This window comes from Cheilinus undulatus, linkage group 6 (genome assembly GCF_018320785.1).
Source record: "Cheilinus undulatus linkage group 6, ASM1832078v1, whole genome shotgun sequence".
NCBI classification, from domain to species: Eukaryota; Metazoa; Chordata; class Actinopteri; order Labriformes; family Labridae; genus Cheilinus; species Cheilinus undulatus.
In genome coordinates, this window is record NC_054870.1 from 25454953 (window position 1) to 25480226 (window position 25274).

Consider the following 25274-nt stretch of genomic DNA (forward strand, 5'->3'; position numbering starts at 1 on the left):
AAAGATAGAAAATACAAATGTAAGAAAACAAAGACGTGGAAAAAGTAACATACTGGAAGCATTGCAGTGCTGGTGGTTAGTGCTAATCAGGGCCAGGGAAGAGCCTCGCAGCCTGCTCTTGATGGGAATTGGCGTGTAATCAGCTGGAATAATGTTTGGGCTGTGACAGAGCCTTGTGGGACCGCAGTGGGAGGTGTATGTGGGTTCAGGGGAAGCAGGGGGTTAGACACCAGCAAAGGCCATGCTAAACACTTAGCATGGTTTAATCAAGAACCTGCTACTTTGGAGCTCTTTGTTCCCATGCATGTTCAATTTTGAACTTTTGAACATCTAATTTAGAGAGAAGTGAGGAAAATAACTTTAAAGCCACAACATGTTGTGGCCCTGGTAAAAAGAAAATGTGACGTGTCATTTAGCATAAGTCAGAAATATTGAAGCTCTTTCATTCTGCACAAAAATACTTTTAACAATTCAAGCTTGAGCACACAAATGAAACTGGGATAGGTACACTGTTTATAACCTTACAGGCCAAATAGACTATTTCAGATATCTGTTCAAAATATTTCATGTTCATCTGAGTAACTGCCCATACATAGTGTTTGGGAAGGAAAAAAAACTCTCTGAGATTGATTGAATGTTCTGTCTGTCACATCCATTACGATTGGAGCTTCAAGACAAAATGATGAAGTTGGCATGCCCAGCTCTGGTAAGCAAACTACATAACATGAGCCTGACAGGCAAAATGCTGTGATTTACTAACATGGGGCTAGTTGGTGAATAAAACTTAGACCGAAGCTGCTCAAGAGAAGAACAAAAACAGAAACTATAAGCATTCAGTAGGTCTTCACACTTCTTTAATAAAGAAATGTATTGCTTTAGCTATCTGAGCAATTGATTTCTAACCTGGGGGTTGGGACACTCTAGGGGGCGTGAGAGGCTTTGAATTCTCTGAGGTTGTGAAAAATTAGATAGCTATTAAACAAGATCATGGCAAACTTGACTTAAAAAGTTGATACAGTCATCTATTTGTATGGTAAACATAGGTACAGTCACAGTGGTGTATTTTCTGGAAAATTCCAGGGGTGCCAACACTTTTGTCTTTGACTGTATGCAGACCGTATATTCTTGGGATTTTGTCCATGAAACAATTAAAATTGATGTCATTTTTATTTCAGCAATCTATCACTTTTTTATTCAGGGGGAGGGGCGTGGTTTTCTTAGACATAAGTCACAAGGCTCTGGGGGAGAAAGGTTGGGAACCACTGATCTGAGCTGTAGTCCTATCAGAACAGCTAAACCCTCGCCCACAGCTACCACCTCGTTTTCCTTGAACAGCGCTAATGTGTCCAGTAATTTTTTCACACCAGGTGCAAACATTTCATATTTGAGTTTTGCAAGATGGATTTGCCTGATGACGGACATGAAATCTGGACAATCCACCACTTTTTAGGTTGTTACGGACTTACACTTGCTCTTGAAATTTGAAAGTACAAATACAGATACAATACAACAACACAAATATTAATGGAAGGAGAATAGAATAAAAATAGGAATAAGAATAAATAAGAAATTGCAATGGTCAAGTAAAGTGCAGAATCTTAGAAATAAGAAATAAAACTATTTACAAAGCACAGTGTTTAGGAAAAAAACTATGTACAAGCATCAGTGTATAGAAAAAACGGTTATTAGTGTAGGATACACAGAGTATTGCACAGTTTAACAAAATATTGCAAGTTTAGCTTGATACAATGTTATCAGTGTTGCACTCTAAGGTTATTGAGTTTGAACATTTGCATAACAGATTGCACAGTTGAATGTAGTTATATACACTGAAGAAGTTGTGTGAGTGTGTGACACTCAGAGGGAGGAGTTAAAAAGTTTGATGGCCACAGGCAAGAATGACTTCCTGTGATGCTCTGTGGTGCATTTAGGTGGAATGAGCCTAGCACTGAATGTGCTCCTGTGTTTCACCAGCTCGCTATGGAGTGGGTGGTGGATGCTGTCCAAGATTGTGTGTAGTTTTGACTACATCCTCCTCTCTGTCACCACCGTCAGAGAGTCCAGCTCTACCCCTACAATGTCACTGGCCTTGCGGATGAGTTTGTTGAGTCTGTTGGCATCTGCTACCCTCAGTCTGCTGCCCCAGCATACAACAGCAAACAGGATCGCACTGGCCACCACAGACTCATAGAACATCTTCAGCATGGTCCTGCAGATGTTAAAGGACCTCAGCCTCCTGAGGAAGTAGAGACGGCTGAGGCCCTTCTTGTAGACAGCTTCAGAGTTCTTAGACCAGTCCAGTTTGTTGTCCAAGTACACCCCCAGGTACTTGTAGTCCTCCACAATGTCCACACTGATCCCCTGGATGGAAACAGGGGTCACTGGTGTCTTTGTCCTTCTCAGATCCACAATCAGTTCCTTAGTCTTTGTCACATTAAGCAGGAGATGGTTCTGCTCACACCATGTGACAAAGTTATCTAGAGGTTAACACAAGCATGCAGTTTAGGTCTAAGCTCTTCAGCCCTGTCAGTGATTAAAAAACACAAGAAAAATGCAGATATTTTATTTAATCTAAATTAAATCATCTGTCTAGCAGCATCTGACTATTGATTTAAATGTGGTATAAGACCAGAGCTTCCTTAAGCTAGCATACCAAAAAAAAGCAGAGCAATGCAGTTTGATATTATGGATAACATATTTTCATGGCACACTTTTCACTGGGGGTAAGTCAATGCATCTGAACTGTATATTCACTGTATTATTTACCAGCACCAATAAATAAATTATGACTCAACAAAAAAGCATCTCTATCATAGGTAAAATGTTTCAAACATCTCCAGCATTTTATTTACAATAAGGAGGGGAATTTGTTTGAACTTCTTATGTAATTAGGCTCAGACAAAGTTTCATTTGCCAGTGTGAGAACTCAGGCCATTTGTGACAATCGGACAACAGTATAAGAACATAAATCTTTAATTTTGGTCATGTGTCATGAAAAATTCAATCAGATAGTGAATGCTGAGAACGGAGGACCAGAATAGGAGGCATTCAGTTTGAGCAGAGGCAGGGATTAAACGTATACCCCCGGAAATGAAAATGTATCATCAGAGGGAGAATCAGAGCTAGAAGGGGGGTGAAACTCTCACCCTGATGTAACTACATAACTGGTAACGAGTATTATTACTGCATAATGACTTTCAAAACACAATAATAAGTCCGTCCTTGACGTGTTCTGTCTTCCATCTGTCTGTCTCTTCCTCTCGCGCTTCCTGCTAGAGCGCCCCCTGGAGGTCGGGTGTTTTTTGACGTTTCTGGTGTTGAAGCGTGTTTTGGATTAGGATTGTTTTGAGTGTGGAATCATTTCTGTATTAGAAGCGCATTTGTTGTTCATGAATTTGTTTCTGATTCTTGGAGAGCATTTTGTCAGTTGCATCGTGTTTCCCCTTTTGAAGTTCATTTGGACTTTTGATTGTGTCTCTGAAGTTGAAGCGTTTTTCTTATTGAAACCGTTTTGTTTTATTTAGAGAGCGTCTGGCTTTTGCAGACTGTTTGCCCTTACCGGCCACCGTAAAATATCCTATAAATTAGAGGTTAAAAGATGACACAGATAAATTTACACAGCTTTATGAAGTCTGTCAAGTCAGTACCACAGAGCATGTGAAGTGTTCAAACCCACAGCTGCTTTTACCACACAGGGAGATAGGATGGAAACAGATGCAGGGTGTTTTTAAGCGCCTTCACATGCGTCACACATATGCACACACTATGCTCATGTTATTGATAAAAGCCTTCAATCATAAACATGTAAGTTACACATTTTATACACATTAGATTTACTCTCCAATCAGACATCAAACAGCAGCCAGCGTTTGATGTGGTGAAATGGGTGTCATTGGGCACATGTTTCTCCCATCTCCCACCATCAGCAAACAGCCATTTGTCCCTATCCCTGATTATCCGTCTTATCTGGAGGCCATCAGCTTGGCTGATTAGGACATTCCCAGAATTCCATCTTTTTCCTCGCTGTTGGAATGTCTGCATTTCTGCAGCTCGTTAAAACCTTGGCTCTTTCTGCACACAGTTTCCTGTAAAATTTTTTATTCTCTTCACAAGGACTGTTGTACGGTGGCTCTGAAGGTCAAAAAAGTTTGAATGCTGACATGAAAACATTTTCATACCAATATAGATAGTGTCATATATATAAAAATAACATCATTAACCCAAAGTAACATCAGATCCAGTTCAGATCAAGATCACACTGTGGGCTCCTTCCACACTCAGATTCTCAGATGTTTTCCTACATGTGCAGACTGAAGATCCAGGACTATTTTTTATTTGGTTTGCAGGTTTCTAAATCCACTTCTTATAAAGATCTTGTCATGTTGCCAGATATTTTGAAAGACATGTTTGTCACTGTGAAGTGACAATGACTCATCATACAGATGTGGATGACTGCCTCTGTCTATCAGCCTGTCCTCAAAACTCTCTGCCTTTGATTGTCCCAGCTGCTGTTGTGACTCTGTCACCCCACCCCCCACCCCACCCCACTGCCCTTTATTTCAGTCTGTGTCAAGCATCACATGGTGGACAAACAAGGAAACATTTACACCTGTACACAGTCTCCAGATCAAGGGTGTTCAAACTATGGCCTGTGGGCAAATGTGGCCCTTTGTCCATTTTTAATTGGCCTGCAGCAAACTCTAAAACATAAATGAAAAATGGCCCACATTACAACATGACGCTCATGCTTGACTGTAATTTTTATCTGTTTTCTTACTGACAGACAAGAATATTTTTGTGTCACCTTGGGGGCTCATGCAGGACGGTAACACAAAACTACACTTGTCTGCCAATAAGAAAACACAAAAAAAATTATAGTTTGTGAAGATGTTGTGAATTAGATACCTACTGTGGTAATTTTGTAAACAAACATTATGACATGACAATTTATAGACGTACATCTTTGTGTGACTTAAAATCTTTTCCTAATTTGGATTTGATTGACCAACTTTGATATCATAAAGGAGAGGTGTGTGAAAGTGGCCCCACCATCCTTCAGATTTTTTGTATGTGGCCCTCAGTAGAAAAAGTTTGGACACCCCTGCTCCTGATACATGGAGATTAAATCATGACGCTTGCCTGGTTTAGTTACCCCAGTTAAACCGTAATGTGTTACCTTTGAATGTCAGCTTTGGGGGAGGGGGAGTGGGGGACTCTATCATGTCTTCAGCAGTATCATAGCATTGGTATAGGTATCCTCAGACTCCAGACAGACACCATCCTCTTTATTTACTCAGATGGGCTGTGGAAAGTGCTCCCATATTTTGCAGTAGGTCCCATTGGTTGAGAAAAAAAAAGTAATCCAGTGCTGAAATCTGTGTTGAAATCAGCAGGATAAATTTTGGTTAGCACACTAACATTTTGGTTAGTTTTCAAGTTCCCAGTAAAGAAAAATATATTCTGTGTGGTGTTTGCTTTAATTACCGTACCGAAAAATGTACAGAACTGTGACTTTAAGAGGTGCGTACCAGACCAAAATTTTTGCACATCCCTGTTATCTGTACATGACACATGTTACTGGAGGATTTCATAGAAGGACACAGCTCAGGTGAGCTCAGCGAGAGCTCAGGCGGCATTCAACCTGATGTGTGGGATGTAAACTAAAAGCATGGAAACAGTTGAGGAGTACTTTAATCTTAATTCTGAGATCAAAATTAACATAATACTAGCATTAATGATAAATAGTAACAGCAGATCAGCTCAGATGACAGAACACACTTTCTGCACTTCATTTCTACATTTTCCTTCATGCATAAACAGTTACACTCCCACTAAAACAGGTCAATTAGCAACCATGTGAACTGATGACTTTCAGCTGACTGATGTCATTGTTACAGTATCTGATGAAATATAAGTCTATTTTTTTCTACTTTTTCAACATTATGTCAAGTATCTTCATTGGATATATATTAAATGTAAAAGCTACTTATAGAAATACAGACATTGATGATGCACTTGACTGGAAGTCACCAGTTTACACGGTCACTTTTTGAACTGTAACACCGATCTTCTTTTCTTTTTTTCCCTCACAAAATGGACTTTTAAAAGATAATTTTTCTGTCCCAGTTGGTTTGACAGTTATGTTTGTGATGCTAACGCAGCTTAAAGATGTAGAGAATTGTGGACTTATAGATTATCAGTTTGGCTTTAAACTTTGAGCCGTGTTTTTTTTTCTTCTGTTGTGTTGACTGTCACACCCCCTTTGCCAAACTAACACAACAAGTCTATCTCCAGCCTTGAGCAGCTGCAGTTAATTTTCATGCTCATGCCTTTATCAGTCTTTATCAATCAGCAAGCCGTCTAACATTTACAAGGAAAATTCTTTCATGACACTACTGTGTCTGCATTTCTGCTGATGTCTTGTGCCTCATTTGAGTCATTCTGTAAAAGTTTGCATTGACATAAAAACATCTCTGCCAGAGAGCCCTGATCAATTACTATTATTACCGCCAGTGTCCAGTTTAGTATTGAAAAATAGCTGTTTTACCTCCCCAGGTGCTAACTGAAACAATCCCATGCAGAGTCACAGTCATACAGTCAGCATGAACTGCCAGAGCACTGATTCACTCTCCGGCCAATAGCAACGCAGATATATGGAGCCCTGAAGAGAGCCCAGTATGCACACTCAGGAAACAGTGTTATGTTCCCCCTCAAATTACAAACCATTCCTCTTTAGTCTGCCACTCATGTCACTGAGAGTCAGCAGGGCACTTTTTTCTCCTGCTCAGCTCCACATCAGGTCTAACACTTTTCACGTGAACTGATTTCTACCAGTCAATAACAGTGGTGAGAGGAAATTACACTCAGAAATGAGTAACGTTGGGGTGCTTGTTGCCCACTGTCCCCCAAACAGAGGCTGTTCCCCTTAAAGCAGGGTCTCAGGTTCTAATCATAACTGACTTATCTAAATAGAGCAATAAAAGCCCAAAAATAAATCATTTTTATATTTTTAAAAAGAAAACATTGTTTTCCTTAATGAGATTCAAGATAAGGACTCCTTATTTTTCATCCTATTTGACTGGCTTTATATCTTATCATTGATGGCTGTTTCAAGGTTTTTAAAATACAAGACATTCTTTTGTAATCACATTGCTATTGGTTTCAAAAGAAGACTTTGATTAAAATAATAATCAAGAAAACATTTGCACATTAGTCTACACGCACATTAAATTGTTCTGCTGCCAAATGTTGTGTTTATTACAGTAACAGCTGGACTTTTAACTTGGCACTTTGCTCCCTAACTACTTTTATTACTATGCTGTTTCCTTTTGACATAAAAGTTACTGAGGAATAAAGTATTACGAAAGAAAAATGCACTTTTAAAAATAATGCACTTCATGACTTCATCCACAGAAAAACAGAGCCTGCTGCAGGGCACCATCACAGCTTGAAATCTTTTTGAAACATTTTAAAGGAGAAAGTTATTTAATTTTGCATAGAAATTGCACTTGTATAAAAATCATTTAGAAGTAGTCATACAGAGATCAGGGACTGTGTCACAAAGCTGTGTTCCTCTTACTCCTATAAAGAAAAACTGTGATTGTAAGGTGTTTGTTTTGTCAGTTGCTCTGGTACACACAGCTCTTTTAGTGTGTTGGGGAAACAAGAGAGAAAAAAGTAAGGGTCGCTTAAGAGGAGGTCTAGTTGATCTCTTTGTACCCTGCAGGCTGGCTGTGTCCCATTTCCACCAGACTGGAAATGGAGGGAATCTTCATCTTCCTGTTTGTCTTTCTCTTTCAGTCTGACCTTCACTGCTCATTAATATTTCTCTCTTTTTCTTCTCCACCCTACTTCCTTCTTAAGTACACTCATCTTTTTCAGTATTTTTTTTCTCTGAGTTTCATTTATTTGATTGATTAAGCGCTGGTTTAGTTGGTAAAGGAGGCGCCTGTGTACAGAGGCTACAGTCTTCAACACACTGGTCACAGGTGTGAATCATAATCTTGGCTCTGCCCATACCTTTCTCTCTTCAGCTCTACTATCAAATAAAGGCAATAAAGGCCAAAAATGGAAACAAATTGGTACTGATAGGTGATTTTACTCAGGCTGCACTGTAGGGCAGTGGCTACCACTGTCACCTCACTGCAAGAGGGTTTCTGGTTTAGATCACGGTCAGACAGTTCTGTTTAGAGTTTGAATGTTCTCTGCAGGTATTCCAGCTTCCTCCCCCAGAACAAAAACATTCTTGGTGACTTAGATGCAAGTATTTTCTGGCCATCTAAAGTGTGATTTACATTTTTGTTAATGTCTATGATTGTTAGTTATTGTAAATTACCTCTTGCAGCCAACCTACAGTACCTCTGCAATTGCTGCTGGGATGGGTGGCACTCTTCCATGAGGTGGTGTAGATGATGGATGGGTGTGACTTAACTTACAGCTTCCTTGTAAAAGCTCATCCAAAAAACACTGCATATGACAGCAAACTGAAAAAGGTGTCAGAAGTGTAAAAAAGATTCAAATTTACTATGAAAACTTCCAGTGGTTAAACATTACCAGGACCTAATATCGCAGGTTTTTGGTGCATGACAAATTGATTAGTGCCACTGAGAGTTTTCAATTAAACCAAAGGGAATGAAAAAGCACTGATGCTTTTTCCCTGGTTATGACCCTTATGTGCACATGTTGTTTTTCACTGCCTGTGGCAAAAACATCAGGTAATGGTACAATAAATTTCAGCAGCAATGAAATTTGAGCAAGAATACATTTCTGCACAGGCTGGTCAATGATTCTGTGTGGTGCAGTAAACCAAGTGGTACATGAAGAAATGAATGTAAGGCTCGTGTTCAAAAGATGTACAGTATACTCTTTCTAGACACAGATGTCCATGCAGATACAGACTGGTACATGCCTGGGCAATGTTATTTTATATGACGCAAAAATTGAAAAGACCTTATTTGAATTTGAATGGGGTGATGCAATTTTGTGCATTAGCAATGACCTCTTTTGGGTCCCCCTGTCTAAGTTTAAAAAATTGAACAAACTCTGAGCAAGAAAACTTGGTCATAAAGATCTGATACAAGTCATTTCACAAAAAGAATTAAAAAAAAACACTAATGTATCCTCTTCTTCCCTCATTTTGATGTATGTTTTATAAAAAGAAATAGTAGTAGTTTGCCCTGATATCTGCTGCTCATGCCTGCAGCTATAAACCAAACTTTGCACGGTCCACTCTCCTCTTCTTTTGTTTTAATCACAGCCAGTAGCATAATACGTAACGATTTTTACTTCACTGGAACAAAAACAGTCTGACAGAGAGTTTTAAGAACTATATTATCTCATTAAAGCCTTTTAGCTGTAATGATTTGGTCTGCAAAGCAACAAAAGAAAAGTGATGTTTAATTTCCCGCAGAGGGATAGACCTTATCCTTTAGGTTTCCTGGCAACCAGTTCACCTTTCTTACCCGAGCTCTCAGAGTCTTGGATCAGGGAAGATATTTTTAACACATGTATACCTCTCACTGATGCTCTCCTGGCACAAACATGTCTGTAAAATTTCTGTCCTTTTCAGTAGAAAAAAACTTGTATCTGTAAGAACCATTTCGCTAAGGGATTACAAGAAAGGAAAAGACAAATACATAAAAATGATAACCCATATGTTTCTGCTTTAAACAAAACACCTTTATAGTCTGCATTTTGATGAAACGTGTAACCTCCAGAGTCAGGGGACAGGAGGCAGCAGCACAGATGGATGAGTGGGCTGATACTGTGATAACGTACTTCATTGCTGCTTAGACTGTTACGTTAATGCAAATATGCATATTCATACACACAGACACTCAGTGCTCCAAATGCCATTAGCAGCTCATATTGTAAATATTTAGTATAGACTCATTACTTCCCCTGCCATAAGCCCCGCTGAGTCAGCCTCTCTGCAGTTCACTTGCCCTGTGTCTGTGCAGTGAGAACCAGTCAGCCATCTGTTGGCCTAATGAGCAGACTCTACTCCACCACAGCACCACTGCATGTGTAAGCCTCGCCCTTTCTACAGACGTCCTTTAACTTAAAGTCTTTAAAATGCTTAGTGTGTTTACTTTATTGTTTGGCTTGTTTGAAAGGGGAAGCCAGTCTTGTCAAAGTGCTCAGTTACCCTTTCATCTAATTCTTATTTACCATATCCTCACTGAGTGAAGACACTTTCAAAGTTGTAAAAAAAGAGCACAGTGTGATGGATTTATTATTTTTGGGCTTCAAAAGTGACAAAATGTGATCAAGAAGAAATATAAGCCTTAGCTAACCCAAAGTTTTACAGAATGACTTCAACAATTTGCAGGTCTTCTTCTTTGCCATGCTGCTTTAGCTCAGTCAAGTCCAGATACAAATTCTCTAATGGACTGAAGTCTGGGCTTTGACTCAGCCAATCCAGAACATTCACCTTGTTATCTTTAAACCATTTCTGTGTAGCTTTCTCTGTATGCTCCTGGTCCTGCTGGAAAAATCATTCTCTTCCCAAGCTGTAATTCTTTTGCAGACTGATTGAGATTCTCTTCCTGGATTTTATTATATTTTGCGGGATTCATTTGACCCTCCACCTTTACAAGCCTTCCAAGGCTGGCTGAGGAGAAGCATGCCCACAACATGATGCTGCCACCACCGTGCTTCACAGTGAAGATGATGTGTTGGTGGTGATGTGCAGTGTTGGTGTCTGCCAAACATAGCATGTTGGGGGCACGAGGGGGGTTGCACAGGCCGCTTGGGCAACAGAACATGCAGCTGCTTACAGAGAATAATCATTATCCATCACAAGTAAGCAGCACAAAACAAGAGTTTGATACTGCTTCCAATAGCAGTTCATGCTTCCTTATGAAGCAGTCTTTGATGTAACATCCATCAAGGCTGCTGCTCCACATTTATTTAAAGAGTAGAGGAAAATGATGACAATAAGATTAGTTTAGCAAAATCTGACTGAAATCAACATTACAAACTATAACTAATTATAACTTTCAGTAATCTTTAAGTGATATTATACAAAGGATATGAAATTACAGCTTACTTTTGCTGACATTTCCTCTTCATTTGATGATTTTTCATTCAGAGATGTGTCTCCACTTTGCTCAGCAGATTTCTTCAGACACAAAAGGTGTAATGCCCTACAGTATGTTATAATGGGTGCAATTTTGCTGGATAGTCAAAGTGGAAAAAGGCCGTGTTCAGATCTTAATAGCATGTACAGTACTAAACAAAGGTCTTACCTGCTGCATTTTTATAGAGGCAACCTTTAAAGTACTTTAAATTCTCAATAATGAAATGAGGCAAAATGTTCAACATGAAGTTGAAGGAAACAGAGAGGCAGAATGTGTGTGTGGGTGGGGGTGTGTGTGTGTTTGTGTGAGCCTGTGTTTTTATGAACCCTGTTAGTTGTTGGCTTTATTCAACAGAATATCAGTCTGTGTCTAGTTAGTGAGAACACACACCTTGGCGCATCTCACATTATGGAAAGTTGGCTCCTGTGTGAGTCTTTCTTTCTTTCTTTCTTTCTTTCTTTCTTTCTTTCTTTCTTTCTTTCTTCATTTGTCTTCTCTCATGAAATAATCAGTTTTATAAATTTATGCTAAACAATAACTTGATTAACCAAATCCACAATTATCACACATAATCTTTTCATGGAAGATCACAGTCTTGATTTTATCAAGATTTTTTAAGTTAGTGAATAAAATAACATAGATATATTACATAGAGTAGAATGTGTTTTTCTCGATTTCTCAGCTTTAGCAGATTGCTAATTGTATTTCTTCACAATCTAAAATTGTCCTTTCACACCTGCAGCTAATGGAAACATGATCAGTATATCAGCTCAGTGAGCAACCCTGAAAACTGGACTTTCAGTCAAGGACATTATGTGTCTGCATTTGTATCGGTCTAGTTTTTTATTGACTATATATCTGGTGAGTATGTTTTGACAAGATAATGGAAATCTAAGCAAAAAGAAAATCATTCACAAGGACTTTTTCTGTTTTCAACAGCTGTTGCAATGTCTGACTATTGATTTTGTTAGTTTTAGACAGGTTACATAGCATTGCTTTTAGAGCAACAAGTCTGAATAGCTCTGGTTCAAGGTATTACATTAGCACACTTGTGCTTAAATCAAAGTTGGTGGGTTTCCTTTTCACCCCACTTCTTTTTTAAATGAGACTGACTGTTAGTACTGTTGATCTTTGCTTTTGGAGTAGAGAAAAGTGTTTCAGAAGTGAGCTGGCCTGTGCATCACCGTGTCCTTGGCCCAGCTCTGTTTGGTCAAGTAGTTGCTTGGAAATAAACCTGATGTTTTATTGCTTCTATCATCAGGAAAGATACTGCTCTACACTGGATAAACACAAGGATTAACTAATAGATTGTTGGCAAGAAGCTGCCTGGCTGCATCGCTTCTTCTCACTGGTTCTTTCTCTCAGCTCTTCTCTCACATAGCCCTTTAGTTGCATCATATCATATTTACAGCACACTAAGACATTTAGAAAGTTAAACTTGAAAACCTCTGAGGGCCTTTTTGTCACTGTTAATATTTAGCATAGCCATGCCTTTTCACGTAGGCTTTAACCTTAAACTGTGTGTAAGGTCAATGTCTTGAGAAGGGTCTGGGAAAATTTCAGCTTTATTGCTTAGCAGAAGGGACATGATGGCAATTCCATGGCTCCACAAGTCAGATCCTTTCTGATAGTGCTGTAAAGATAAAATAATCTGAATCAGATAGCCAATCTTTCATCTTCAATCTCGACTTGCTTTGACCTTTTATCTGGTGAATACTGGGAAGCTAGGTGTGTTACACGGAGCATCGTCGTAACTTACAGGTACAGCTCTCTTCCACGGAAACCAAGTCATGTAGACTTAATATGAAGGAAGGCAAACTCCTGTACAAGCAGAAACATGGAGCTCTGTCACAGTGTTGTATGCAAATATTCTTTAATTGTTATATTGGCTTTTGTTTGTGCTTCTTTAGCAAATGTAACATGTTGTTTTTACTTTTAGAAGGTTTAATAAAGCCAGTAAAGTCAAATTTCAAAAGAGCAAACATTTATGTACCAGTAAAAACTTATATCAATATTTATCCCACAACCAAGTTTAAAGTGAGACACCTGGACAGGTGTAATGAAGGTTTCACTTTAGGAATGTTTGCCTGGTGTTTTGTCTCTTACAGATAAACTCAAAGTCACTTAACTTTTAAATGAGCCTCCCTTTTTCTCAGTTTTGTTAAGGCAAACTTATTTGGATTCCATAATCAGTTTGCAACAGACCAAACCAAATCAAATTGGACCAAATTTTGCCCTATTTTAATCAATTGCCAGTGAATTAAGATTCAAATTAATTTGTCCTCAGAAGGAGAGATTCACACCCCTTTTTGCACATTTTTGCTCCAAATGACAACAACTGCATAATATTTCAGCACCTAGTGCTGGGGTATTTTGATTTCACTGTTGCACAGGGGAAGGAGATGTAGATGAATGTATGCCGTCATTCATAGATAGTACACACATTTGGAAAATAAAGATATGTCAGAATGATCTGTAGACACTCATAAACAGCCTTAAACTGCCAAAGCAGGTATCGATTAGGATAAAAACCCTGACCAAAACAATGATTGTTGACATGGTGAGATCCAGCAATAGACTGAAAATAGTCCTACTGTGCTGTTCTCTGTTCTCTCAGCTTGTCATCTCTTTCCTCATATATCTCTCCTGTTTTATTCCTGATGTGCCGATCTAGCAGGCCATTAATAGAAAGAGAAAAGTTATTTATAGCTAAGCTCATCTTTATCTTGCCATCACAGCCTTGGCTAGCTCCACTGCTTTCATCCTGGAGAACCTGCTGAACCCTCTTGTCCCGTGGAGTCCGCTAAGCCTTTTCTCTTCGTGCCACTGTGGAACTCTGTGTGCTGCTCTTCTTCTCTTCAAATGACCCTCCTGTCTTCTTTTGTGTCTTACCCTGCTGCCTTTTCCCCCTCTGTTTCCGTTCCCTTCCTCCCTCTCATCTTGATTGAAAGGGTATGCATGGTTGGCACAGAAAGAAAGAAGGAAATAGATAATGACACCAGACTGTATTGTTCGGAAAACCCTGACCTCTCACGTACCCAATCCATCACACATACACATAAAACACACTTTCTCTCCTTCCCAGCTTCAGATGTGTATATCATATAAACATATAGAGGAAAACATGTGCACTCTTTTGCACTGTCCCTCCTTTTTATCATAAACATACTTGTTCATATCTACATGTAAGAGCTACACTCTCACAACACACAGATCAGTTTATGAGTGTCATGATGGGTTTCAAAGGAGTGGATTTACAGTCACACACGCTAAGACTCACATTCTATTCTTTGTCTGTTTGAGGGTTTTAAATCTTCTCCCACTTCAGTGTGTCATCTGAGAAGCGATTTATTATCAACATAAAAAGTAAAGGCAAATATTCCTCCCTCTGATGTTGTTTGTCTGGAGTGTGCTGCTGTACATGTGTTTGTGCATTAATTTATGTATTATATAATTCAATGTAAACCAAGGTCCAAAATTTATTTCCCCAAAAGCAGGCAGGTTTTTGTTTGAGTAAATCTCAGAGGGCTATCTAACACAGGGCAGGTAAATGTCTGTACCAAAGTTAATCATGCAGTTAGAATAAAACCAGGCAGATTATTTTACCGCACTCTTGTTTCTCTGTTGTCTACATGTCTGAACAGAGAAAGGCCAGCCACCACGTGTTATTGTTTACTAAAGGTACTAGAAAAAATAGATTCATGTCAGAATTACTAAAATTAATTTCTACAATTCTGAATTGATTTGCTGCCAGTATTTCCTCTGTGCACCTGGCACACAGATGCAGCAGAGGGCAATAGTACCTATCTGCAGGCTTGCAGGCTGCTGCTTCATGACCATAGAACTGGCACCCCTCTTTTTTGCAACACCACCACCCAATAAAGTGGATAAGCATTGCAATTTCAGAAGTTGCTGAGAGGTGCATGCTGGGCAATCTGTAACCACCCAATAAGCTTATTATCAGGCAAAATAAAGATGAAATCATACTAGGCCAGATATTTCAAAGGCTGTTAAGCAGACCTGAGTCAGTTTCCTCACTCATCGCTGGAGAACTACGGGTGGAAGTTGTGGTCAAACTTGGTCATATGATTAAAATGCGTTAACATTTTTTTTCTATGTTTTAAGGTTTCCTGATTAATCATGAGCATTAGTGTTTACATTAACAGCCCTAATAATTAATGGTTACAACAATACATAGTTTGAGACAAGAAGACTTACTGTAATACTGTTATAGCACTAAGAACTACCACATTAGGATTTAATGAAACTTTTGTCTCTATATAGAAACTGATATTAATATTTAAAGTGCTTGGAATATATTTACATTGGCTAAAACCTTGCACAAAAGGTGAAGAAATCTGTCTTTGGTAGATTATTCTTTGTTGTAACTTTGCCTCTTGGCAATAGATGTTATACTATTGTAAAGCTTGCTTATTTCCCTTTTAATGGCACCACATTTGCAAGGATCATGCATTTGTGGGATGAGCAGCAGAGCTGGTGTATATGGGTTGCGCCCATGAAAATTTGCAAAATCTTATCTGCCAATGCCAAACAGCTTATCCTGCCAGACTTGAGTTGATGCTGAAAGAATTCCCTCTCTATAATGAAAAAGGGAAAGTGGCAGATGGCCTAGCGGTCTAAGGTTCTACCCACGTACGCGGGCAGCCCAGGTTCGAATCCAGCCTATTGCTCTTTGCTGCATGCCTCCCCCTACTTTCTCTCCCGTTTCCAACTCTATCAACTGTCCTCCCCTATCAAATAAAGGCACAAAAAGCCCATATATAAATCTTTAATAAAAAAGAAAGAGGAACAGTGTTAGGAATCAGGAACTGGTTTTCATCTAAAGTTGATTCTGAATTAAATAATGACTCCTGGAACCAGAATTGAACAAATCATGAAACGTGAAAAATTCACACCTCTTACTATTTATGCATTACATCACTTATCAGCAAGTATGCTGCCATTAAACAAAATAGCCATAAAAAACAATAGTCTTACCAGTAAAAAATATTCTTCAGTTAGTTAGGAGGCTAGGACTGGTGTAAACAGGACTTTTTGATCCATGATAAGCTTATTACCTCCACCAAGGAGGTTATGTGGTCAGCAGGGTTTGTTAGTTTGTTAGTCTGTTTGTTAGCAATATAACTCAAAAAATTATGGACGGATTTTGATGAAATTTTCAGGAAATGTCAGAAATGGCATAAGAAGAACTGATTAGATTTTGGGAGTGATCTGGATCCAGGAAATTTTTAAAGGATTCTGTACTACTGGGAGATAGGGCTAATGGCGAAGGTCTGCGCTCTCCGAGTGCTTTTCTAGTTTTTTTGTTTGTTTGTTTGTTTGTTTTAGTTTGCTTGTTCTTCAATCAAATGCTCCATTTTCCAGTTTTGACTTTAAGGCAGACTATTTATGTTTTTATTCCTTTCAGTGTAGCATTTCTGGTGCTGTTGTCCACTGTTGGACTGTTGCATCCCATATTGAAAGGAGAAAAAGACTGCAGGAGTGAAATAAAACATAACACCATGCACACACTCATTTTTTGTTCATAGATGCACAAACATCGATATCAGCAGTCTCTCACTTTGACTGATTAATAAGCTCTTGATTCACTTACACTGAATTATGCCCTGGTGTCACTGTCTGACCACAAGTTTGATCATTTTTAAATCATTTAATTACAGCTTCATGGGATGGTAAATGGTTTTGTCAGCATTTTTACCATTATTCCTATAAGAAATGCACATGGTGCCTGAGTGCTCAGTGTGGTACTGCCCATGTTAAACACATTCAGAGGCATTTTTTAAATGTTGAATCTCTTAATATTTAGAAATTTTAATGTAAACTTATCTCTTGTTGTCAGTATTTTTCAGAATAACAGCAGATGGATAATGGACACTCTCAAATTAGTACATAATTCTAAAGGAACATTACAAAAAGTTTTACAAAATAGACAAATTTTCCATGAGTCCAGGTCTCTGAAAACAGAAATATTTCTCAATTTTCTTTTCATATTCAGGCATTCTCTCTGGTCTTTATTCATTCCTGATTCACTCACTGAAGGCTGTAAAGTTCTGCTGAATGATTAGAGGGCATGAAAGCTAAAAGCAACACTGATCTTTTTCTAAAATTGCTGACCTTGAGCTGGAAACTTTCACAAATATGATTCATTGATGCTGAATTTCACGTCTGACATTCAGCCAGGTTTTTGTGTATTCCTACTTTATCAAACCTGTCATTGGTTCGGTGAAACGTCGGGGTTATTAATTGTCTGACTACATTCATTATAGAATAATGTTGAAGGTCAACTGAGATTTCTAAAACATCATTATCCCTAAAATGTCATTTTCTGTCATAATTAAACAGATAATTGAACCGCAAAACTGAAGATGAACTTTTATTTTTACTTTGAATAAAGTTCTTATGCACTGCATAGACAGCCCTCTAAAACATCTTCATTCATTCACACTGTGACAGTTCATGTCTATACAGCATGATGAAACCTAGCAGTTCACAAACATATGCTGACCCAATGCATCCTCCAGAGTAAATCACTGAGAACCAGTTTTTCTGATTTTGTCGAATCGGCACCCAAAAACGGGCTTCAGCCCACGATGACCTGGTTGGATCTGGAATTTTTTCGGGGCATGTCTGCCCTGCTCTCACACAATATTTCATGTCTCTCCATCTAAAACAGACAAAAAGCCTCAAAATATTTTTAAAAGATTGTAAATTGTTAAAGCATATGTTTCTTAAAGTTTTTTGAAAGGTTAACTTCATTGACTAAACTAAGAGGTATACCAAAAAAAAGCCAGAATAGAAGACACCCTGGTATCTAAGTCTGTCTTTTGGAATTTTCTTAAAGGATAAAGGTTTGCCATATAGGTTTGCACGTCTATTACCTATAATACGGTAGTTGAGCTCTCAGCCTGTGGCGAATAAAATTATTTTCTCAAAGTTCATCCTCTGTGAGAAGGATCCTTCCGAGTTTAAAACTGGACATCAAGTGTGAATGATGATGTAATTGGAATGGTCACACCCATATATGGCAGCAAAATGGAGACAGTACTAATATAGCAGGATTTGGACTGGTTTCTCTTCTTATCTCACTGACAGGACTCTCCTTTATCTTGCGATGTCCCCAATGGCTCTTCCCTGGGACCTGTGCTGTTCTCTCTAAATCTGTTCCCCCTAGGACAGATCATAGAAAGTTTTAATATTTCTTATCATTATTATGCAGAAGACATTCAGCTGCACTTTTCTTTTACACCTAGTGAGGCCTTTAAGTTGTCCCAGCTCCTAGACAGCCTTAACGCTATTAGGAACTGGACTACAGATAACGCTACAACTAAATTACAATAAAACAGAAGTTCCTATTATTGCTCAAAACATTTCCCCACAATCATGGAAAACATGAGCCCCTCTAACTAACCATGAACTCCAACATTTGAAATCATGGTGTTATCTTTGATCCATCTCTATCACTTGACCTCCATATAAAGCAGCTAACTAGATCATACTTTTACCCTTTAAGAGCAGCAACATTTAGAACTTTTCTTACCCTGACTGAAGTTGAAATGGTCATTCGGACACTCATCTCATCTTGCATCGATTTTTGTAACAGCCTCTTCACCTCACTCAGTATGCCTGCCATAAACCGCGTACAGTCAATTCAGAACGCCGCTGCATGTACTCACCAGGTCAAACCAACAGTCTCACATCACCCAGATATTAAAATCTCTACTCTGGCTCCATGTTGCTTTCAGGGTTAAGGTTAAAATTCTCATCTATCAAGAGACCTTTATATTTTAAGAGAAAGAAAACTGTGTGCATAGGATTGTGGGTAATTCCTGAGGGCAGAGAATACATATATGCACCCTTGAAATTTCTCTGTTTGAAAGGTCTAGTTGATGGGAGAATTTTGAGGATCCTCAACATTGGAACAGTCCTCCAATGGCAGTCGATGACGTGTCCTTTAAAAATGGCCGTTCCAGGATCTTTCTTTGGCTTTGAGAAATGGTTAGACTTACAGCCCACGAGTCCTCTGCCCTTCTCCACCTGTCACTTGTCCTAACTGAGAAGTGTTCTCTGCAAAATCAGCGCTCCACAAAGTTTATTTAGTTAATGGTATATTCCCTGTTTTCTTTAAATCCCTGTTTATGACCCTTCCGGGGGGGAGGGTGGGGGTTGATTAAAAGCTGGCACCACGGTTGAATTTTCAGTAGGGTCTTAATGAGATCTTGTGCAGTGTGTGACGATGTCAGCTGTGGTAATGACATTACACTTCATACTGGTATGCCCCCACCCCCCCCCCACTAAATAAGCCATCACCATCCCTTTTAGATCTGAAGTAGGTATTAATAGTGCAGCTTTTACACTAGATTTAATGGTACTCAAACTTGTGGGATAAACTTCTGAATACTCAGAAAGAGTCTGCAAGGCTTCTCTACATTTGGTGAACAAACGCAAAACTCCATCTACGGTGTCAACTTTTCACCTCTACTTTATGTGGAATTCTTCCTGCTAGCCTGCAAATTTTGCATGTGAAGTTGGAGTAAGCAGATGTGAAAATGCAGCAGGAAATATTCAGAGAAATTCACTACATGAGTAGGCAGGGATAATTGTTATACCCTGCAACCAGTGCAATCTTATGTAAGCCACTGTGCTCTACTTTGTTTCTTTGCTAAAACATTGAATATTTTAAACTTCACGTGCTAACACAAAGGCAAAACTTGTCATCATAGCACCAGACTCCATTGCTTCATCCACCATTCCTACATCATTCTTTTATGTCATGTCCCACCTCCTGGGACCCGTCCCCCTATAGTCCCAAAAGGATAGAGTCCTGCTCTGAGATACTTGTGTGAACAAGCAACTGAGGAAGATTTCAAACCTGCCCCAAGAAAATGTTCAGGAGTGCAAGTGTGGAAACTACTTTTGACATCATACAGACTTTTATATGAGGACATGTTGAGTTGATGCTTCTTTTTCAGTGGTCATGTTTTATTCAGTTACTGTCTTCTATACCTGTATATGCAGCACTCTCCATTTTTACACTTTAATATTATTCAACAAAGGATTGGAGGGCAGTTTGTTCAAAAAATAAACAGTTGGGACAGAGAGAGAGAGTGAGGGGGTAGGACTTTACATGGACAAACATACCTGTACATCAAAACAGCTTGATGCAGATATGCACATGTAGTTCCTTAAAATATCAACCAGCATGACACTTAAAGTTGAGCTTTGCAGTTCAGTCTTGACCTTACCAACAAGGTCCTCAATAACACAGTGATATGTGAGCATTATTTACAAACAAATAAAGAAGCTGCATTTTCATTTATTTCAGAACCTCCCCACCACAACTGGGTCATGTTTATCTGCTCTGCATGCTGTCTGTCTTTGTGTTTGAAGGGTAGACTAAGAGCCTGTATCAGATGTGTTGGGTTGTTAAGAGTTGTTGGTCCAACTTCAGCATCCTTTTTTACTTTTCCTCAGTGCATCCTACTGAAAACAAATAGCAGCATCAATCATACAGAGAGGGGAAGGTGCTGGTTGAGAGGTTCAATCCAAGAGAAATGAGTGAGATGGAGATAGAAGATGGAGAACAGAGGCAAAGAAGCCAGAAGGTTGACAGGGAAAAACAACAAAGAGCATAAAAGATTAAAGACCAAGCAAAACAGAGATGGAGAAGCTTCAAATTTGCTCTGCAAACAGAAAACTACACTTTTAGAGATCTGTGGAGATGAGTTGATAGAAAATATCAGTTAGACAGATGGCATCTTTGAAAAATTAGAGACAGAGCAGCATGTGGAGGCTACAAGCCAGTGCATATGTTGTTGTGAAGTTGTATGAATTTTAATGTGTGTGCGCTCAGTGAGCAAGCTAACATATTGACTTTTAAGAGACTGAGGAGAGATACTTTGGGTCAGTGAGGCACAGCAGAGGGCTCTGATTGTATCTGCAATAATGAAGGCTGATGATGCAGTTTGTGTTTATGCTGCCATTAGAGAAAATGTTTTATGTAGCTCTGATCTCTGAGAATATTAGCCTCACAGCTCCAAACACTGTCATGATCCTAAAGAAGCTTCAGCTTGCGTGTGACTTACAGAGTCATAGGATACTGGGGGTGGTGTGTGTGTGTGTGTGTGTGTGTGTGTAGAGGGCTGTGTGTTTGATGCTTATAAGAAGATAAAACAACAGAGTTGTGTTGTCCCACAAAGGAGGGGAGCCTGTTAAGGTGGTTTGGGAATTGGATGAGGATGCCTCTTGGGTGCCTTCTTCTGGAGGTCTTCCAGGCATGTCCAGTTAGGAGGAGACTTATCCCGTCTGGTCTGGGACTGCCTCAAGATGCCCCAGAAGGAGTGGGAAAGTGTTGCTGGGGAGAAGGATGTCTGGGTTGACATGCTCAGTATGCTGCCACCTCGACCTTGCCTGGGATAAGCGGAAGAAGAAGGATGGATGAATGGAAGTTTCCTTACTCAAAAATTTAAGGCTACACTTGTAATACAGGTCATAATGAAATCATCATGGACTCAGAGGAGGGGGCAAGCGAGGCAATGCCACCACAATCTAAGTACACCAGTGATCTTCCACTGATTAAGACTGGCCTCCAAGGTGCCCCATGATTGGACTTGCCGTGTTAAAGTTCCTTCTTTACTGTGACCAAGCTCCTCAAACAACTGTGTTATCTACATTGCCAGTAACTGAAGCTGACATCTTCATTACATCTTGATAATCCCTCATCTATTTAGTCACAGAGGTGAAATAGGTACAATCAAATCATCAAAAACATTTAATCTTAGCCAGGATTTCAGACTATTTTAGCATTAATGCATGACAACTGTTGGTGCATTGCTGCCCACCATATTTTTGTGTGGATCCTTGGGGGGAGCTTTGTTTTTTATTATTTGGGTGGGTGGTGTGGTCTCCCTAGTCTGCAGTATTGTATCTACTTCTTGTTGAGCTAGTGTCAACACTATGAGACAAAGCTGAGTGACAACAGGCGTTGAATCTGCAGTATGTGCCGACTTCTTGAAGCTTTTATCAGCTAAAACTGCTCTGAACTGTTATGATTCTGCCTAATGTCACCCTCAGAGGAGAAATTATGCCATCATTTTGTGGTTTAGATGAACTTGATATGAGCCAATGAGACTAAACATGCTATTTTGTCATGAATGTGTAAACTAATCTGTTTGTTTGTTTTGTATCTACAGGTTCATTCTGGTGTTCGGATGTCTGGTTCTTTCCGTATTTTCTACCATCCCTGCTCACCAGGAGTTCTCCTCACACTGCCTGCTCATCCTGGTAACACACACACAAAAGTATACATACACAAATACACATAGAAGTGTGTTTAATCAGCATGTGTCACTCAGGGAGAGCTTACTGAGAGCATCATACTCCACTTTGATGGATTAAGGTTTTCACATGCTTAGATTAACAATATTGAGCGTGAGTGTGGGTGTGTCTGAGAGATGCTCATGCCAGCATTACAAACCCTGAATGTGCACTCTCAGCACCATAATGAACCGTAATGATTGGTCCCTTGTGACACACAATCAAAGCCGCATTGTTAAAATGTAATTTAACTGTCTGTGCCTCAGATGTAATTAAGCAGAAAGTCATCAGTCAGAGCAGGTAGAGGAGAAAAAGAAAACAAATATGCAGCACGAGTAAACAGGAGTCAGGGGGGTAACAGACAACAGCATGTTATAGCTAAACGCAGTTTACGTAGAGAGAGGAGAGCAGTGATGAAGGACAGGGAAAACATCAAAATAAATCACATTTTTATTACCTCTCATAGAAGCCTTTAGACATTTATACTCACTGATCACTTTATTAAGTACAGCAGAACAATTGCTCATTATCCCACATAATTACTCAGCCAACCATATTACTGCAACCAAAGTATTTAGGCATGTAGACATGGTCAAGCCAATATCCTAAAGTTCAAGTCGAGCATCAGGCATGGGTAAGAAAAGGGATTTTAGTAGTATTATCTTGGTAGACGTTATTTCCAGTAAAATGGTTGAAGCACAAAATATATTGCAGGATTTTGTTGAATATACACTATGTGGACAAAATTTTTGGCCACACCTGTTAATTATTGAATTCTGGTTTTTTAACCAGACCTGTTGCCACAGGTGTAAAATCAAGCACCTGTGCAGTCTCCATTTGCACATTTGAGACACAGAATGGTCGTTCTGAAGAGCTTATTTACTTCAAGCGTGGTACTGTGATGGATGCCACGTTTGCAATAAGATGGCTCATGAAATTTCCACAGTCATCTGTGACATTATTAAAAAGTGGAAGCATGTAGGAACAACAGCAACAAGAGTTCAGAGCTTCCACTGGCATTAATGTAAGCACAAAATCTGTGCAACTGGATCTTCAAGGAATGGGTTTCCATGGCTGAGCAGCTGCACAAATCCTCATATCACCAAGTCCAATGCCAAGCGTCGGATTGATTAGTGAGCAGTGGAAACACGTTCTGAGGAGTCAGATGGGCTAGTTTGGGTTTGGTGGATACCAGAGTTAGTAACCTGCCAGACTACACAGTGCCAACAGTGAAGTTTGGTGGAGGATGGATAATGATATGGGGCTGTTTTTCAGGGTTTGGGCTAGACCCCTTATCTCCAGTGATGGCCAATCTTAATGCTTCAGCATACCAAAACATTTTAGACAATGCTATGCTTCAAACTTGGTGGCAAAAGTTTGGGAAAGGCCCTTTTCTATTCCAACATCACTGTTCTCCACAAAGCACAAAGCAAGGACTATAAAGACATGGTCTGATGAGTTTGGAGTGGAAGACCTTGACTGGCCCGCACAGAACCCACACCAAAATCTTGTGGAAAGCCTTTGATGAAGAGTGGAGGCTGTTCCAGCTGCTAAAGGGGGGCAACTCCATTTCAAAGTAGATGTATTTCAATAAAATGCCATTACAGACCCAGTTGGTATGATAGTCTGATGGCCAAATACTTCTGTCCACATAGTGTATCTAAATCCTCCTGATAAACCTCTGGTCATTGCTCTGAATTGCTGAGTCACTCAAGCTTGATAAGCTTGATAACTGCAGATGAGCAGAATCCAGACATCAATATGGTACGATGTAAGTCCTAGGCTCTATCCATCCATTTTCTATCCCACTTATCCCGTTGGGGGTGGCTATCTGGAGCCTATCCCAGCTGTCATTGGACGAGAGGCAGGGTACACCCTGAACTGGTCGCCACTCAATTGCAGGTCTGACATACAGAGACAGACAATCAGGCACCAATTAACCTAGAGCATGTTTTTGGTGGTGGGAGGAAGCCGGAGTACCGGGGGAGAACACACGCGTGCACGGGGAGAACATGCAAACTCCACACAGAAAAGCTCTGACCAGGAAGTGAACCAGGGAGTCCTAGGCTCTATTGAATACATTTTTTTTCTTTTTAATTGCCAAAAACATTCAAACAAACACTGTCTAAATTTCACAACAGCATGCACATTATGCTCTGATATGTCGTCAGTGTGTCATGTGCAATTTTGACAAAGAGGTCTTTCTTTTGGGTGTGTCAGATTTTAAAGAAGTAATTGAAGATGTTAGGTGTTTTTTTAAGCTTTGGTACTCTTTTACACACCATCTTTAAATAACAGAGATTATATTGATTTAAAATGTATGATATCCAAACAGGTATACGTCTTGACAAACTTTCACATAAAAAATATGAGTCTTCCTCAGGAAATAATTTAGTCCGATCTAAGTTGGCATTGACTGAGTTGCCAATAAGACGTCACTAATCCTGAAGTTGTGTTTTTATTGTTGTTGCTTTATCAACAGTCCAGTTGTATTGTAACATTGGAACAGCAATATGAATTATTTCAATATCAAAACATTTATCATCATTAAATCTTTCATTTTTGATTTTACTTGGGGAGTGAGAATGGGGCACAACCTTACACTTTTTGGATTTGGCTCAATAATTTTAAATATATATTATGACCAATATACACATCTCCACTACAAATTAAGAATGGAATCTTGTTTTTAGATGTTACAGGGTTTTTTTGGGGGGGAAATTTCACCGAAAGTGACTGAAGTGAAATGCTACAACTTACCCACAAAAGGGAATAATTGTAACATCGATAGAGCTGGTTCTAAGACTTTCCAGAAAAGTCAGGTTAACAGAGCTAACTGACTGCAGTTCTCATCATATA

General features: G+C 39.3%; 1 protein-coding gene across 4 annotated transcripts in view; it reads left to right on the forward strand.

The window, feature by feature from the left end:
* The window catches only part of kcnq5a (potassium voltage-gated channel, KQT-like subfamily, member 5a), a 148428-nt gene that overhangs the window by 77519 nt on the left and 45635 nt on the right, over window positions 1-25274 (forward strand). For all 4 annotated transcript variants that reach the window (XM_041789413.1, XM_041789412.1, XM_041789414.1 and 1 more), the window contains exon 2: window positions 22292-22382. In XM_041789413.1, coding sequence (XP_041645347.1) covers window positions 22292-22382 — 91 coding nt within the window. The remainder of the gene's footprint in view (window positions 1-22291; window positions 22383-25274) is intronic.